Raw genomic sequence first — 16,941 nt, forward strand, 5'->3', positions numbered from 1 at the left:
CATCCTTTCATTTTTGCTTCAGTGCTCACACACTCCTCACGGCCTTTCAGTGTTCACACACTCCTCACGGCCTTTCTGCGTGGAGCTAACATGTTCTCCTGTACACGTGGGTTTCCTCTCACAGACCATAAATACGCATGTTAGGTTAACTGGTGGCTCTAAATGGTCCCTTTAAGGGTGTGTGTGTGTGTGTGTGTGTGTGTGTGTGTGTGTGTGTGTGTGTGTGTGTGTGTGTGTGTGTGTGTGTGTGTGTGTGATGGACTGGGGACATTACAGGTTGTTTTGAGACAACATTAAAGGTTTCATCACCTTTTTATGACAGAACCTTCCAGCTAAACACGGGAACAGCTGTTAGGTTATGAGGGTACGCTCTGTGGCAGCAGCTGCATGGAGAGTGCTAATGCTAAAGCTAGTTAAAGTCCCATTAGTCGTCACACACTGCCGAAATTATTTCTCCACATGTGACACGTCCCCTGGGCTGCAGACACGGCTGTGCTCAGGAACTATTAGGAGGTTCAGCTCCCCCTTCCAACCCGGTAATGCTGACTGTCAAGCAGGGAGATGCTGGCTCTTTGGTCTCTGGGCTCATTAAGCTGGAGCAGAGAACAGCTTCAGACGGCAGGATCTGGAGTCTTACTTCCTGATATGTGGACATCTCTCTTCTGATTGGCTAACAGCAACACGACTCTACCACTGACTGTCTTCTGCAACGTTGATGTTCTATCTCCACAAAAAACACAAGCCTGGAGGAGTTCTGCTGTGTGGTGGAGTTGCTAATGCTAGCGGTTAGCTTCTACTAGCCTGGACGCTAAACCAACAACAGCCTTCCCCGTCGTGAGTCCAGATGGGTGAGTCCATGAAAGTTAGTGACAGGGTGACGTAGATCTGTCAGGATTTTCTATCCTAGAGTTTCACCGTCTGTTTTCTGTCAGCAGCTACTGCAGGAGATAGGTGTAGGAGACTATTCTCATGTTCAGCCTGCATGAAACACTCATTAAGTAACCATTACCATAACAGTTTTTTTTATTGAAGGACCTCGTTAAGCTAGCTTGTTTTGCAGATTTGTTAGGTAGCTTTAATACACCTGTACCTGTTTCAAGTCAACATGTCTGCAGAGAAGGATTTTCTGAGTTTCTCAGATATTTAGTCTTAAGGACACAGATGATGGAGCTTCATTACTTTAATAAACGTCTGAAGGTGGAGCCTTTAGGAGCGCGTCAGCCGTATGTTTCATCGAAACATTTGTTGGGAAAGCTCGGCCCACCCGGCCGCCTGTGACATCAGTAAAACTGTTTTCTTCTGTTTTCTATTTTGTCTTCTTGCTCTGAGCGAGCTAGCAGCTTTCACATAATTGTGACAGCAGGTTCAAGAGTGTGAGAGAGCTGTGGGGGAGGGGGTGTTGGAGGAGAGGAGGACGAAAGGGGGGAAGAGAAGTGTGAGGAAATCAGAAAAGAGGCAGTCATGGCAGCGTTTCAGCGGTTTGCTCGGCATGGGCTGGGTCACTCGGGCAACACCGGACCTTCTGCCAAGGAGGAAAAGGGAGGAGGGTGCAGAGGAGCATGATGGGAAACAAGGGAGGAGATGCTGGCCGAGGTTTCAGTAGGAGAACATTTCTCAGTTCTGTTCGTCTCCTTTTAATCAGAACCAACTAAGATGACAAACCTCAGAAAAGGCAACAATCCTGCTACTACTGCAAGTAATAACAACTATCATTATAATAACAGTAATAATAATAACTACAATAATAATATTATTACTGTTGTTATTATTAATAATATTATTATACTGATAACAATAATAATAATAATAACAGTAATGATAGTAATAATAATAATTTTTATATTATGTTTTTATTATAGTAATAGCAGTAGTAGTAATAATAACAGTAATCATATTAACATTAATAATAAATATGATAATAATAAGAATAATGATGATGATACTGATAATAACAACAGTAATAATAATAATATAAATAATAATAATCATAATAATAATAACAATAATAATAATAATATAATAACAGTAATAATAATAGTAACAGTAATAATAATAATAATAATAATAATAATAATCATAGTAACAGTAACAATAATAGTAACAGTAATAATAATAATAATAATAGTAATAACAGTAGTAGTAATAATAATAACAGTAATAATAATAGTAATAATAATAGTAACAGTAATAATAATAGTAACAATAATAATAATAATGAAAGTAATAATAATAGTAACAGTAATAATAAAAGTAACAGTAATAATAATAGTAATAATAATAATAATAATAATAACAGTAATAATAATAGTAACAGTAATAATAATAGTAATAGTAATAATAATAATAATAATAACAGTAATAATAATAATAATAAAATAATAATAATAATAATAATAATAATAATAATAATATGCTGCTCTAAACAAGTTGAAACAAATTCAAGTTTTATGCCCAACTGGTAAAAAATAAGTTTGCTTCTGTAATTAAAAGGTCAAAGTTCGGATCCTTCCTGTTGAATTTAAAAGTGAAATTATTAAGTCACTCTGCAGTAATAAGTGTTTAATGCAGTGTTTTAATGCAGAGAACAAATAAATAATTGCAGCTTGAAGAAACGAGTCTGGATGTTTTTGGGAGGGAAGAGCAGCAGATCTGACTCCTTACATCAGTCCAGAGGAATTCCTGCCTTTTCTTTCAGTTCCTTTTGTTTTTCTGTAGAGCCAGTCGCCTTTTTCCTCCCGGCGCCCCAACTGCCTCGTTCCAGCCGGACCTCTGGGCGGGGGGGGGGGGGGGGGGGGGGGGGGGGTTAATGCAGAATAGAATTAGACCAAATGAAAACAACAGAATAAATAAATACATGAAAATGAAGTCTTAGGTGAGTTTTTGCTGCAAAAGCTGAGTATTTTTAGTTTAGTTCTCTGTTTATCACTGCCTATAATTAGTTAATAGGTCCTTAAAGCCCGATAAATATCTGCATGTTTACTGTTCGTCATTATGGTGGTGGGGGGGAGAACACGGTGTTCTCGCTGGAGCTCTAAATGAAGTGTCGTTGTTCCTGCAGGTTGATCTGCCCCGAGGCTCGTTGCTGCTCTCAGGAACTTTAGGATCATTTTTACTGATTACGTCGAATTTAGTTTTTCCTGAAAGAGTCTTTCAGGAAAAGAGAACGGATAAATTCAATTCTGCTCCTTTTACTCCTCCATCTTCATTCCCATCTCTCCGTTCTCCTCCTCTCTTTGTCCTGGTCTCTCTGTTAACGACGACTTGGTCGGCTGTAGCGAAGAACAGGTCCAAGTTTCCCTACTGCTCCTGATTACATCAGCACATGCAGCCACACACGCACACACACACACACACGCACACACACACACACACACACACACACACACACACACACACACACACACACACACACACACACACACACACACACACACACACACGCTCTTTGGAAGAACATCTCATGACATCACCAACAGCTGCCCAGCTGCATGGGAGTGTGTGGCGTGTGAACGGCAGGAGAACTATCTGTGTGGAATCACTTATAATCATTTATTGGGAATGAGCGGATTTATTCCAGTGGAGCTGGAGGGAATCCGGTTCAGCGGGACGTACGAGTCCGGACTGACTACTTTGGTGTAGTTATGTTGGACTTGGTCGTCCCGGGTGAACTTCCATCACAGGATGGAGCTGGATGCCAGCTGTTTGGTGTCGTTTGTCTTCACACAAACACAACTGAATCAGACGAAAGGATCTTGTTCCAGCTGCACCAGAGCCTCGTTGGGATTTGGTCTTCTTTTCCTCTTGCATGTTTTTTTCCGGCCTGTTCTCTTTGTTTGGGTTCCAGTAAACCTTCAGGCTAATAAAACCTTACTGGGGTCGGTTCGGTCATTTCCCTGCCGGTTATTAACATGTCCGTCAACGCATCCGTCCACCGCTCGGCGACGGCGGTCTGCTGGTCTCATCGCCTTCTGCCGCGGGCCGGCGGGCTTTTAGCCAAACAGAGTTCAAATAAAGCTTCAGATATTTGGTTCGTTAGGCGCTTTAGAAAGAAACCTTCCCATTGTTGTTGCTGTGAAAGTGTTTCTCAGGAATAACTCCTGAAGCCGGATTAGCTTGTGGATGAAGTGGCTCCAGCTGATGGAGAACAGGTAAAGAATTTCAGCTGACGGCCGCAGAAAACAACGTTCAGCTTTACAAACGGATTTGCGTCTTAGTGACGACTGGTCTGGGTCGCCAGCGTCTGAACGAAACCAGGATGATAGTCTCTAGTTTTTGGTACGCCTGCTGTCTCCGTCTCGTTAGAGAAGCCTGCTGAGCTCATTCTAGAAAATGGCGACCTCCACGACACCTCCCTCTCGAGTCTCCTCTCTCCGTCTTTACGTACGTTTTCTCTGGATTAGCGAGGTGGCACTCCAGCCCTAACAGCCGGCTAATCCATCCCATCTGATCAAAGGTAGCCAGCTAACCTGAGATTATCCACAGCCTACAGAGATCTGTTTAATGAGCTTACATGAAGCTAGCTGTCACGTCTCGCTGGGCCTCCGTCCCTTCAGATGGAGAAACGGCTTCACGAGCTTCCAAACCCACATGACGAGGCCGTTATTCCAACAACCAAACAACACATGGATGGAAATTGTTTGTTAGCCCATGAGAGTTACGGCTTTTGCCAAAAATAGAGGAAATGTGTGGTTCAAGGGCTCTGAACGAGTGATTTGGGATTCAGCCATCCCTGAACAGCGATGATCTCTGGTTTCCACACGCAGAAGTCACGGAGGAGCTGGAACAGCAGCAGGCTTCCTTCATCATGTTGGGAATGTTGGCTTTCCGTCTTTTATCAGTGAAGTTGATCACATGAGTGAAGTCAGCCTAATCTGTGCAGCTCATGTTCACGGCTGTCAGATAAGTGAGCTGCAGACTTGTTCCCAAAATCAAAACATCAGAATAAACAGAAAAGAGTCGTTCGTTGTTTCCGAGTCTTTTCTCCTTTAGAGTCGTCCGTCCGTCTGCAGCTCGCTCGCTTCAGCGTCAGACACGACAAACGCTGAAGAGGGAGTATCATCGAGCTTTAATAACCGGCTCGTCTCCGCCACTCGGCTTTTCTGGCGTCGCTTTGTTGTGACACGCTTCATGAAGGTTTCTCTCTCAGCTCGCCATCTCTGATTGGCTCCCTCTGTCTCTCCTGTCATTCCGTTTTGGCTTTGCCGTCGAGGCTGATCCGCCGCTGCCGCCTCCCTTTGCTCCTCCTGAAGCTCTTCAGATGTGAGCCGAGTCTATCAGGTGTTGTTCGGACGGGTTTGGGTTCCACGCTGTGCGTGAAAGAGCCGCACGTCTGACCGTAGCGGGGCACACACTTCCTGTTCCTGTGGTGTCTCTCTCTCCTCGCCTCTTCCTCTCTGCTGTTCCGACGACGCTCATCAAATATTAATGAGTAAAGGGTCAGGGTTAGGCTGAGCGGAGATGTAACGTCTCTCAGCTCAACACAGACGCCATGTTTCAGCACCATACCTGGAGAAGTTGTCCACGTTTTAGCTAAGATCGGTTGGCTGCGGCGGCCATTTTGGATGAAATTTACTCCAAACGTCAGTCAGCTGTCGACATTCATCAGTGAAGAGTTTAGTTGAAATCTGTGCAGCAGCTTGTGAAGGTTTGGTTGGATAGAAAAGCCAGGATGGCGTCGTTTATGGTCGTGACCTTGGACTAGCTTGTGTCTGGGTTGTCTTCTCGCAGCCGCAGCCGCAGCCACAGCTGCAGCCGCAGCCACAGCTGCAGCCGCAGCCGCAGCTGCAGCCGCAGCCACAGCCGCAGCCACAGCCGCAGCTGCAGCCGCAGCCACAGCTGCAGCCGCAGCCGTCAGAGACTTGGTGAGGAAAGCTGAAATAAGCTGCTTCAGCTTCAGGATCAGAGGCTTCATCCATTTCCTCTTCTAACCTGAGATTTTATTAAGAATAAAGCACGCCGGAACGTCCTGAACATGACCCGAAGCTGCAGATCTCGTTTCCTCACAGCGGTGTGACGTCCCTTTGTTGTGATCTACGGAGACCCGGGGGGGCCATGTTTTCCCACCTCCAGATGGCTGAGTTTGGAAACGATGAATCATGGCTGTTAATTGTAGGTCGGCTCGTGGAATTAACAGAATCCTCTTCATGAGCTTCTGAGCGTCATCTCTGTGCAGCTGGGTCAGAAACGGGTCAGGGCTGCCTAACCCTAACCCTAACGCTGCAACGCGTTACGGCCGGTGAGACGGCGTGTTAACGGTAATTAAACCCAGAGACAGCGACGTTTTTTAAACAATGGCCAAAGAAAACATGGATGGAGCTTTTCTAAACAGACCAGGTCTCCAGCAGCCGATCCCGCTCGTGTAGGATCGGGAATGGCGTGACTTGTGAGCTGAAGCCAGCGGAGAAAAGCTGCAGAAACCGGGAAAACGCAACCACACCAGCTCAGAGTTGGACCAGGCCGAAGTGTTTACTCTCCCTAACCAGAATCGTACCGGACCCTCCGTGGTCTGCACCGCGCAGCTGGATGTGTTGTCATGGCGCCCGTCCTGCAGCCCTAGCGGGTTTCTGCTCCCGCTGAGCGTGAATATGTTGTTGTGAGTCACAAATCAGAGAGGTAGCTGTGTCTGTTCCCGCTCGCCCCCCTCCGACTGCCCGTGCGTGAGTCATGTTGGTTAAAAGCAGCACCAGCACCTCCATCTCACCTTGTGATGATGACGAGTGCTGTGGTGGGGTCACACGGTCACCATGGAAACATTCAGACCGTTGTTGCAACGAGTTTTGCCACCTGAGATTTCTCCTGTTCTGTTTAGAACGTTTTACCTTCAGGTTTTATTTTTTAACTCTAATTTTAATTTTAGTGGCCGCTTTTCCATTTCTCCCCTTTTCTTTTGCGTTTTTTTCTTATTTCATTTTTTTAAAAGGTTTCTTTATTTTTTGTTATTGACTCTTTTTAATTATGCTTCTCCTGCCGGCGCCGCGCTCTGCTCACCACGACAGAGCGTTACAGCGCAGCACCGAGTCTCACCAAGACCCTGAGGGGCCTTCAGCCTCCTGGCTGCACCTAAACAAACCTTTAAGTTCACTCAGAAACCATTTTTACTCGTATTTTGAAATTCTGACGCATCACTCTGAGTGTTTCATGCAGGCTGAGCATGAAAATAGTCTCCTACACCTGTCTCCTGCATGGGCTAGGTGGATAGGTAACTCTAGGGTTAGAGAGCCCACGGCACACGCGTAGAGAACACCAGCCGGAACCCTAAAACATGAGTCAGAATTTATTTTAAAGGGTGACTCTTTTATAAACAAGTGTTGTTCTACAATTACTGAAATTCTGATTCTCAAGGGTTAGAATCGATGATGATGATGATGATGATGATGATGATGTGATCGGGGGGTCGGTGCTGCTGAAACACCTGAGCTCTGCCCGTAATTCAGTGATGCAGCTGCAGCGTGTTGTAGGAGCTTACTTTTAATAAACTGTCAATAAGGTTGGATCAGAAGGTTTGGTGTTGCTTCTCACACCAAACCTTCCATCAGGAATCTTGGCGTGACCTTTGACCCAGCTCTTACCCTGGATTCTCATGTCAGTTCTCTTGTTGGCTCTTCCTTCTTCCATCTCAGGAACGTTGCTAAGCTGAGTCCCATTCTGTCCCGCTCTGAACTTGAGACAGTTCTCCACACCTTCATCTCCTCACGCTTAGACTACTGTAACTCTCTTTTCACGTGTCTGAGCAGAACCTCCCTGAACCGTCTACAGGTGGTTCAGAACGCCTGTGCTCGGCTTCTGACCAAGTCCTCCAAACACACCCACATCACCCCGCTTCTCCTCCAGCTTCACTGGCTGCCAGTCAACTTCAGGGTTCATTTCAAGATCCTGGTTCTGGTCTATAGGGCCTTACATGGACAAGCACCATCTTACATTGGTGATCTTCTTAGTCCCTACACCCCCAGCAGGTCCCTGAGGTCCAGTGATCAAAGCCTACTGGTTGTGCAGCACCAGGCTAAAGGTCAAAGGTGACAGATCATCTGCTGCTGTGGCCCCCAGACTCTGGACCTCTCTCCCCCTGAGCCTGAGATCAGTGGACTCAGTGGTCTCCTTTAAAAAGCAGCTGAAGACTCACTTGTTCAAGCTGGCTTTTGTATGACCTTCTTCACCTCTCTCTCTTTATTCTGCTCTCCCCACCTATTCCACCTTCCTCAGGATCCACTGGTTTCCCTCTTTCCTGTTCACTCTCTCTCTTTCTTAACATTTTTAATCACGATTGTCTATTTTTGCTCATTTTAAATATATTTTAAACATTTTCTAAATTCTTTTTTGTATTTTTACAGTTTTTGTTTTTGTGAAGCGCCTCGTGGTTTTCATCTTGAGAGGCGCTATAGAAATGATATTTTCTTCTTCTTCTTGTAATAGAAAATAAAGGGATTCAATAAAATGTAATATTCCATACTAATATGGATTGTCAACATGAATCATTATTACTGATGAAACTAGGTAGTTTGGTTAATCCAGGGAAACAACACTTTATAACTAGACACAAAAACATAGTTTATGACTATATTAATGATGAAAGGCTAATGATGATAAATGAGACAGAGCATGAACTCTGATGAAGGATGACCCGGTGTGTCTAAGAGCTTCACTAAGCCACTCAGAAAGGTGTGATGTGTGCTTTATTAAATCCATTTGTCTGTCTGATGAGTTATCAGGTTAATACCAACCACCACTGACTAGCTACGCACCAGAACAGTGGAAGCTCTGGAGATCCGGTCTGCAGAGCGAGTGAGTGGACTTCTGATGTATCCGAAGGTCGTAGCAAGGTCAGCAAACGCACGGCTGGTCAGACGACACTTCCCAGGTGGCGTCTGGTGGAGCTTTCACGTCTGATGAGTGGGTGGCGGATTGGGATAATAATAATAATAATAGTTGATTGAAGTAGCTGCTAACGTTATTCCAGGGAACAATCTGGTCTAATCCCCGTAGGACGGCCGTTCAGCATGAGCTGTGAGCTCGGGCTGCAACTGGGGAAAGCAGGAAGTAAGTTCACGTTTAAGAAGTTTGGACCAACCAGATCTGAGACGTCAGAAAGCTTCGTGCCTTTAACGCGTGGACTAAGTCTGCTACACATTCATTTGTTCATATACTGATATTAACATGTGAATGTAGCTGATCATTAATCAGTAATAAATCATCAACTAGACTCATTAGAACTAAGCCGTGGAATAATAAACCTTTATGTTGATTAAATGGCTTTAGACAGAACATCAATGTAGATAAAACACAGAATATCGACCTGCGGATCGTAATAACTCGCTTCATCGGACCAAAATAAGAATCACTCTAGTGAAATAGTCGTCTCCTGCATGAACCGTGGAGGTGCAGCTCAGATAAGGGAGTCAGGAGAAGGGTTTTATCACGGCGAGCGTCTGGTGCGAGGTTACAGACAGCCAATGCGTGACCCCTGATGACGTCTGCTGACCTCTGACGTTACAGTTCGCCCCCGTTCACACCTAAACCCTAAAGAGACCAGCTGGACGTTTCCTTCTCATTTCAGATGTAAAAAGGTCAAATTATGTTAAACGAGATTTCTGGACTTATAACTCGATTCATTCTGATTCTCGGAGCTTTTATGGGAATCGATTCAGAATTGATTTTATTAACAAATCAAAATGTTTCAGCTTGTTAGAAGGAAACATACAGATGGACTCCCAAAAATCCTCAAAAGCACTGAAACCAAGATGTCCGACTGACCGGAAAGGCACCAAAACAATCAGCTCTGATAGGATTTTCATGCAGAAAAGCAAAAAATAAAAAGTCTGCAGTGAGTAACATGAATGGGTCTCCTTTAATCCTAAAGAGACTGTAGTCGTATCGGGCCAGAGAAAAAGGTTTGGCTGGTCCGCAGAGAAGCAGCACTCGGGGATAACTCAGACCCGGCGAGTGAAGACACTGTAGCGCCACCGCATTTCAGACTAACGGGAATATTTACAAAAGACGTTGGTGAGAAACGTTTGTGAACAGATGCACAGGACTTGATAGTAAACTAGTTAAAATATTACACACTGTGGCTTTAAACTTGGCCTGGTGCAGGTGCAGGGATGGCTGTGATGATTCTGCTGGAAGCCTGTGGAAATGACAGCTCTGCTAACAGAACCGGTGCCGTTTCTCCCCACACGTGTCCTTTATTTACTTTTGTTTACAAACATCCAATCACTAAATGTGGAACCCTAAACACACAACGCCATGCGTTTCTCCTGGTCGGTAAACCTGTGAAGAAATGAGGCAGGTCGTTGTTGCCATGGCACAGCTGTACAGCAGCAGGGACAAAGCTGCCTATTCTCACACACACACACACACACACACACACACACACACACACACACACACACACACACACACACACACACACTCTCTCATGCCAAGACAATGGCCTCCTAATCCTTGGCTATGATTGGACCATTGCAGATTACCCAGAGGGCACCAGCTGTCAGTGAGAGGCGAGGCCCAGTTTCCTCAGTATCAACACACACACACACACACACACACACACACACACACACACACACACACACACACACACACACACACACACACACACACACACACACACAGTGGTGTTTTAAAACACTGTGTACCCACTGATGTAAGCATTCATAGACAGAACGTATTAGCATTAGCATCAGGCTACATGTGACATCTCATTTTCCTGTTTAACGGAGCTGATTTGCTAGCTTGTCAACAGGCTCGCTTGACCAAAGAGAAGCATTCAGCGGCTGTCAGCAGAGGCTGTTTGTCTCTGCTGTCGTCACCCTGTAAAAATAGGAATGGACGTTAAAGAGCAAGTCACCCCAAATCAACTTTTCCCTGATAAACTATATAAATGTGTGTCTAATCGTGCTGCAGACACGTGTCGTCAATAGTTTTGCACTTTAGTGCATTTTAGATAAAATTTTAATTTTCTGTCTAAAACTGCCAGTGTTGTGCCGTTGTCAGGTAAAAACTCTGCTCTGCATTTGAATTTAAATCTGCCATCGCTATTGGTTAAGAGGGACCCTAGAACGTTAGCTGGTACCATATGATGTCACAATGTCGTTGTGAGCCTGTGGGTGTGTGTGTATTTGTTAGCGGCTCCGCCCTCTCGGCCTGCTAGGCAACAGCATTTGTTGCATTTAGCAACTGTTCTGTTGACGATTTAGTTTCCGACATTTGTCTGGTTTCACGTCCTGCAGCTTACAACAGTTACACATCCCAACATGCTCCGCTAGAGTCCTGCAGGACAGCTCAGGTAGGTGCTGCTGGCTTTAAATGGCCACAGGAAGTTGGGCTTTGCATGCATAAACTGGTGTTTTCATATGTTCAATAACTAAAATCACGTTTGGTTTTTGTAAAGTTAAAACATCAAATGTTCAGCTTGTGCTCAACTTAAGAAAATCATCTCGTCTTCTACAGCTTAGACATGAAAATGTAGATATCTGAGCGTTCTGCCTGCTGAAGGACATCTGGAGTTCCCTCAGAGTGTCACATCCAGGCTTCCATAGTCTTCATTCACAGATCGTTCTCAGTAAAACAGGAAGTGATCGGCCTTAACTGACCATGTGACCATCAGAGCCTTCGGCCTGTCTGCCTGTTATTGAGTTAGCAGTCCTGGGGGGCAGGTCTGTGGCCGCTCCCACTCTGTTGGACACTCCAATAGAGAAACCTAACACACACAAGTGTGTGTACGCACACAGGTGCTCACATGGTGCTCTCACTTGGGCATTTTCAACAGCTGTGTGGTGGCTGTGGGTGGCACTAAATGCACTGTGAGGCATGACCGTGTGCTTTTATATATCCTCATGTTGTTGGCACAGCGTTATTTTGGTCCTGTTGTAGATTTTCTCTCTTTCTGCAGGTCTAGAAGCAGATTGTTGTTCATCATTGATTGTTTATTTTGTGAACCCCCCTCCCCCACCTCTTCCTTCTCTCTCCCCTATCTCTCCGTATCCGTTGAGATTTTAATCAACCGGAAATATTTCTAATAAAGTTTTGGTATGAGCCGTGGCACCGGTGAGAGGAAAAAAGGGATGGAGAGACACAGGTTTGTGGTTACCATGGTGACCTTGATGAGCCACTGGCAGCAGCTTTAACATTTCTGGTTTAATACATCAAACATGAAGTTGTTTTGTCTCTGAAGATGTTGACAGTCTCTCAGCTGTAAGAGGAGCCACAGAGGGCCGAGCCGGGCCAAACTGAGCTGGGCCAGTAGTTCAGGGAACAGGAGGTGGGGCAGGAAACGCTGACTGACACTCTGCTGGGCCGCGATAAGACCCGAGCCTGCCGACTACCGGAGCCAAGAGGAGAGGTTGGAGAGAGAAATGGAAAGAAAGGGAAACAAACGGAGAATGGATGAGCGAGGGAGAGGAGAGGAAGTGTAGAGGCCTTGGCTCAGATTGCTTTTGTCTGATGGTCTGGTGACTCCAGCACTCCTCTTGATGCAACATGTTTGTGTTTCTGCTGTTGGGTTTTCAGCAGAGACACATCTGTGTCTGTCCAACATGTCCTCATGTCTGCAGCTGGAGAGGACAGCGTCCACACGCTCCTACGCTTCTGCACACAGATGAAGTTAAATGTGTTGGGACGAGAATCAAGATGGCCGCTTGTTTCGCATCAACAACTTTTTTTATTAGTTTCATGCTGTTTTTTTTCAGCTTCACTGACCTCTGTGTGTGTGTGTGTGCGCGCGTTTGTGTGTGCGCGTGCACGTGTGTGTGAGCATGTGTGCGTGTGTGTGTGTGTGCCTGGGAATGGTTTGTGGATTGGGGGTGAAACTGTCATAATTGTTTTAAGTGTGGAAAGGGAGGGAATGTGGGTTATACGGGTCATTTTAATCTGTTAAGCATTTTGTGTTGCTTGCTTTGCATGAAAAGTGCTTTATAAATAAAGTTTGATTGACTGAGTGTGTGTGTGTGTGTGTGTGTGTGTGTGTGTGTGTGTGTGTGTGTGTGTGTGTGTGTGTGTGTGTGTGTGTGTGTGTGTGTGTGTGTGTGCAGGCACAACAGAGCGGGTGTGTCTGATCCAGGGGACGGTGGAGGCGCTGAACGGTGTCCATGACTTCATCGCTGAGAAGGTGAGGGAGATGCCTCAGAGCACCCAGAAGACAGAGCCGGTCAGCATCCTGCAGCCACAGACCACCGTCAACCCGGACCGCGTCAAACAGGTCCGTGTGTTCTGTTCTGCCCTGGTTCTAGTTGTGTTGCAGCTGCTTGGAAGGAACACATCAGTCCAGATGTTGAACAGCTGATAGAGAATTAAAGCAAACAGGTCTGTGAACTCCTGGGTCAGAAGTAAAATCATTGCCTGGATTATTAATCTCCAATATCATCGGTATCTTATCGGTATTGGCTGATATCAGCACTAAAGTTTAATATTGGAAAATACCAGTTTTCAGTCTTTTAATGACATCTTGTACATCCCGTATGCATCACACATCCGACTCCAGCTACTTCTCTCCCACAAAACATCAAAACAGCAGATCTGAGGTAAAGAGTTTCAGACAGGTTGGTTTATTTGGCACAGCCAGTTAGCCCAGCCTGGTCCACCTGGATTTACCTGAGCAGACAGATGGGAGCCTCCTATTGGATAAACACTGCAGGGTGATCATCTTTCATCTGCAACAACTTACTTAACCCAACTGGTGCAACGAGCTGCTTCTCATTTAAACAACCAGCTGGAAAGACGTTAGTCTGGGTGAGAAGGGTCCGATCATCGGCATCAAGCAGAGAAAACATCTAAACGACTAAAACTGGGTTCAGAACTGTCCAACGCTTCATAGAAACTGGTCTATGAGTCCAGATGGACCCGGGTCCAGAGTGATGGCGCATCAGGGTAAGAAGAAGGCAGCTGCCTGTGGGGGCAGTGCTATGATCTGGGCTTGAGAGAGTGGTTCAGGGAGCGTGAGACATCGTTTTCACACATGGGTGGGCCACCAGAGTCCAGACCTTAACCCCAGTGAGAACCGGTGGGATGTGCTGGAGAAGGCTTTGTGCAGCGGTCAGACTCAACCACCAATGCCAGATGTTGGTGACACATGAATGCAACACTGGCTGGAGATAAATCTGGTGAAGCTGCAGAAGCTCATGGAAACAACGCCACAGCGAACGTGTGTCCTGGTGAGGCCCTTTCCTTCGGCCGGGCCGTGTTGAAATGATTCTGATTGTTTTTGTTTGTTTCTCATCGGCGTTGTTGATCCTCCCAAACTCATCCAGACTTATTTTAGCTGAACCGTCCCGACGGGGAGAAGACACGACTGTTACCTTCAGCTCTTCACGGAGCCGCGTAATAAAAGAGCACCCAGGCAGAGTCTCTGTAGGTTTATCCATCTGCTGCACTTCTTCAGGACGCCACGCCCTTCTGCTGAGAGCTCAGGGGTGGAAAGCAGAACGGTGATGTTTCTGGAGCCGCAGAAACACGGAGAGGGACTAAAGTTAGGAGAACCCAGGAAAGAAGAGCAGATATTACAGAACAAGCGGCGACTAGATGAGATTTAGTCAGACAGGATGTTGTGTTGGAGGTGTGGACATGTAAAGTGTACGTGTCGCAGGAGCTGCAGGCTGACACGTGCAGACACTCGGGTCATGTCCAGCAGACTCGAGAGTTTAACCAGTTTGAAGCAGATTTTTTAAGTAGTAGTTTTACGGTGGAGGTAGAAATCCTGACCTGCACCAGGAGAACAGCGATGATGAAGTGTAGAAGTTCAGAAAGTGTTTTTGATCGTTGATAAAACCGCTGCTGTTGCTGGATCGCTCCGGGTCGTGGACCGGACCATTCCGGGTCAGGAGGTGGGATTCTCATACCAGCTTGTAGTGGAGGACAATTAGCGCGGTCATCGATCATTATCTGGGCCTGCTTAAATGATTACTTTCACAATTGATCCCTATTGATTACTCAGGTCTGGCTTTGTTCCCAGCTATCGACTGCTCAGGCCTGCGGCCCCTTCATGTGTTTTTATCTAAGTTTGATTGCTTCAGTATGATCGTGGTTCTGGATTTGATCCGATCCGACCTGAGCAGGTGCTTGGTTCTGCCAGCTCTTCGTGTTTCTGTGAACTAAAGAAAGCAGGTGTGGAATTAAAGCTGCAGTAGCGATACGGACGCCCAGAGCTACGTTCTAGCACCGTTTAGCTGTAAATAAGAACCTCCACCAACAACACGTTTCAGACCAAAGCCAACGATCGGACCTTCCGGCTGTCGAGCTCACCAAACCGCCGCACTTCCCTGCTCATCACACACTCATCACACACTCACGTATTCAGCAGCACAGCACCACCGGTGTGAGAGGTTCTCCGCTCAATAATGCCAGAGAAGGAGAAACAGCCGGCTGCTACCACTTCAGCTTTAGGACAAACCAGAGTCCCAGAAAGAAAATCACCGTCTGAAGTCACAGACAGTAAAAGACATTTTAGTGTTTAGCACTCCCTCGTTTCCTCTGGCAGTGTGGGCTTCCGGTTCTGGTGGGTGATACCTTAGGGGAGGGGTGGGCTTCCGGTTCTGGTGGGTGATACCTTAGGGGAGGGGTGGGCTTCCGGTTCTGGTGGGTGATACCTTAGGGGAGGGGTGGGCTTCCGGTTCTGGTGGATGCGATACCTTAGGGGAGGGGTGGGCTTCCGGTTCTGGTGGATGCGATACCTTAGGGGAGGGGTGGGCTTCCGGTTCTGGTGGGTGATACCTTAGGGGAGGGGTGGGCTTCCGGTTCTGGTGGATGCGATACCTTAGGGGAGGGGTGGGCTTCCGGTTCTGGTGGATGCGATACCTTAGGGGAGGGGTGGGCTTCCGGTTCTGGTGGATGCGATACCTTAGGGGAGGGGTGGGCTTCCGGTTCTGGTGGATGCGATACCTTAGGGGAGGGGTGGGCTTCCGGTTCTGGTGGGTGATACCTTAGGGGAGGGGTGGGCTTCCGGTTCTGGTGGGTGATACCTTAGGGGAGGGGTGGGCTTCCGGTTCTGGTGGGTGATACCTTAGGGGAGGGGTGGGCTTCCGGTTCTGGTGGGTGATACCTTAGGGGAGGGGTGGGCTTCCGGTTCTGGTGGGTGATACCTTAGGGGAGGGGTGGGCTTCCGGTTCTGGTGGGTGATACCTTAGGGGAGGGGTGGGCTTCCGGTTCTGGTGGGTGATACCTTAGGGGAGGGGTGGGCTTCCGGTTCTGGTGGGTGATACCTTAGGGGAGGGGTGGGTGTTTCCTGCCCGTGTTTGGGTTTAAAGCTGAGCTGGTTCTGTAGATTCGCCATAACAGCTTTAACTCCTGATTTTTTTCTCAGCTCCAGCTGATTTTTTTGTTTTGACAGAAGCAGAATTATGGGATGGGGAGTGTGTGAATAAAGGATCAGCCTCACACACATAAAAAGACAAAGTTGTGTTTGTGAAGAGCAAACCGTTTCAATCGCAGCAATAAAGAGATTTTTATGCACGTTTATTCCAAACAGCTGTCGGTCGGCTGCAGGAGTCCAAACTAAACACAGCTTGTAGTTTTGGTCTGAACAAGAGACTAATATCTGCAGCGTGACCTCGTAGGTCCGGTTCAGGGAAGCACTTTTGTGCTTCTCCCAACCAAACCCAGCTTCCTGTTGCCCAGCAACAGCTGATGATCCAGGAGATTACTGCTCTGAGCCGATAAAATGGGCCAAACACAATTTTCAGGTATTTTATACAAATTTACAGGAATGTGTTTGTTAATGTGCTGCTGGGCGGGATCTGGCCAAATCCTGAGGCTGACTGGCAGCTGAGTAATCCGGTTCTGGATGATCCGAGAAGCTGCAGGCAGACGGGTCGGCTAATAGCTGCTGATATTTAGTCTCCTATAATAGAGTCCGAATCCCCCTGTTGCTCTTCAGGCTATTTATACCGACGCAGAGAGGACCCTTAATGGGTTTGTGACTCCGGGTTAAACTTCAGCAGACGTGGTCCTTCTGCC

General features: G+C 46.7%; 1 protein-coding gene across 3 annotated transcripts in view; it reads left to right on the forward strand.

The window, feature by feature from the left end:
- The window catches only part of nova2 (NOVA alternative splicing regulator 2), a 68,011-nt gene that overhangs the window by 34,752 nt on the left and 16,318 nt on the right, over positions 1-16,941 (forward strand). For all 3 annotated transcript variants that reach the window (XM_070543709.1, XM_070543708.1, XM_070543707.1), the window contains one exon: positions 13,026-13,192. In XM_070543709.1, the coding sequence (XP_070399810.1) occupies positions 13,026-13,192 (167 nt within the window). The remainder of the gene's footprint in view (positions 1-13,025; positions 13,193-16,941) is intronic.

This window comes from Nothobranchius furzeri, chromosome 13 (genome assembly GCF_043380555.1).
Source record: "Nothobranchius furzeri strain GRZ-AD chromosome 13, NfurGRZ-RIMD1, whole genome shotgun sequence".
Lineage (NCBI taxonomy): Eukaryota > Metazoa > Chordata > Actinopteri > Cyprinodontiformes > Nothobranchiidae > Nothobranchius > Nothobranchius furzeri.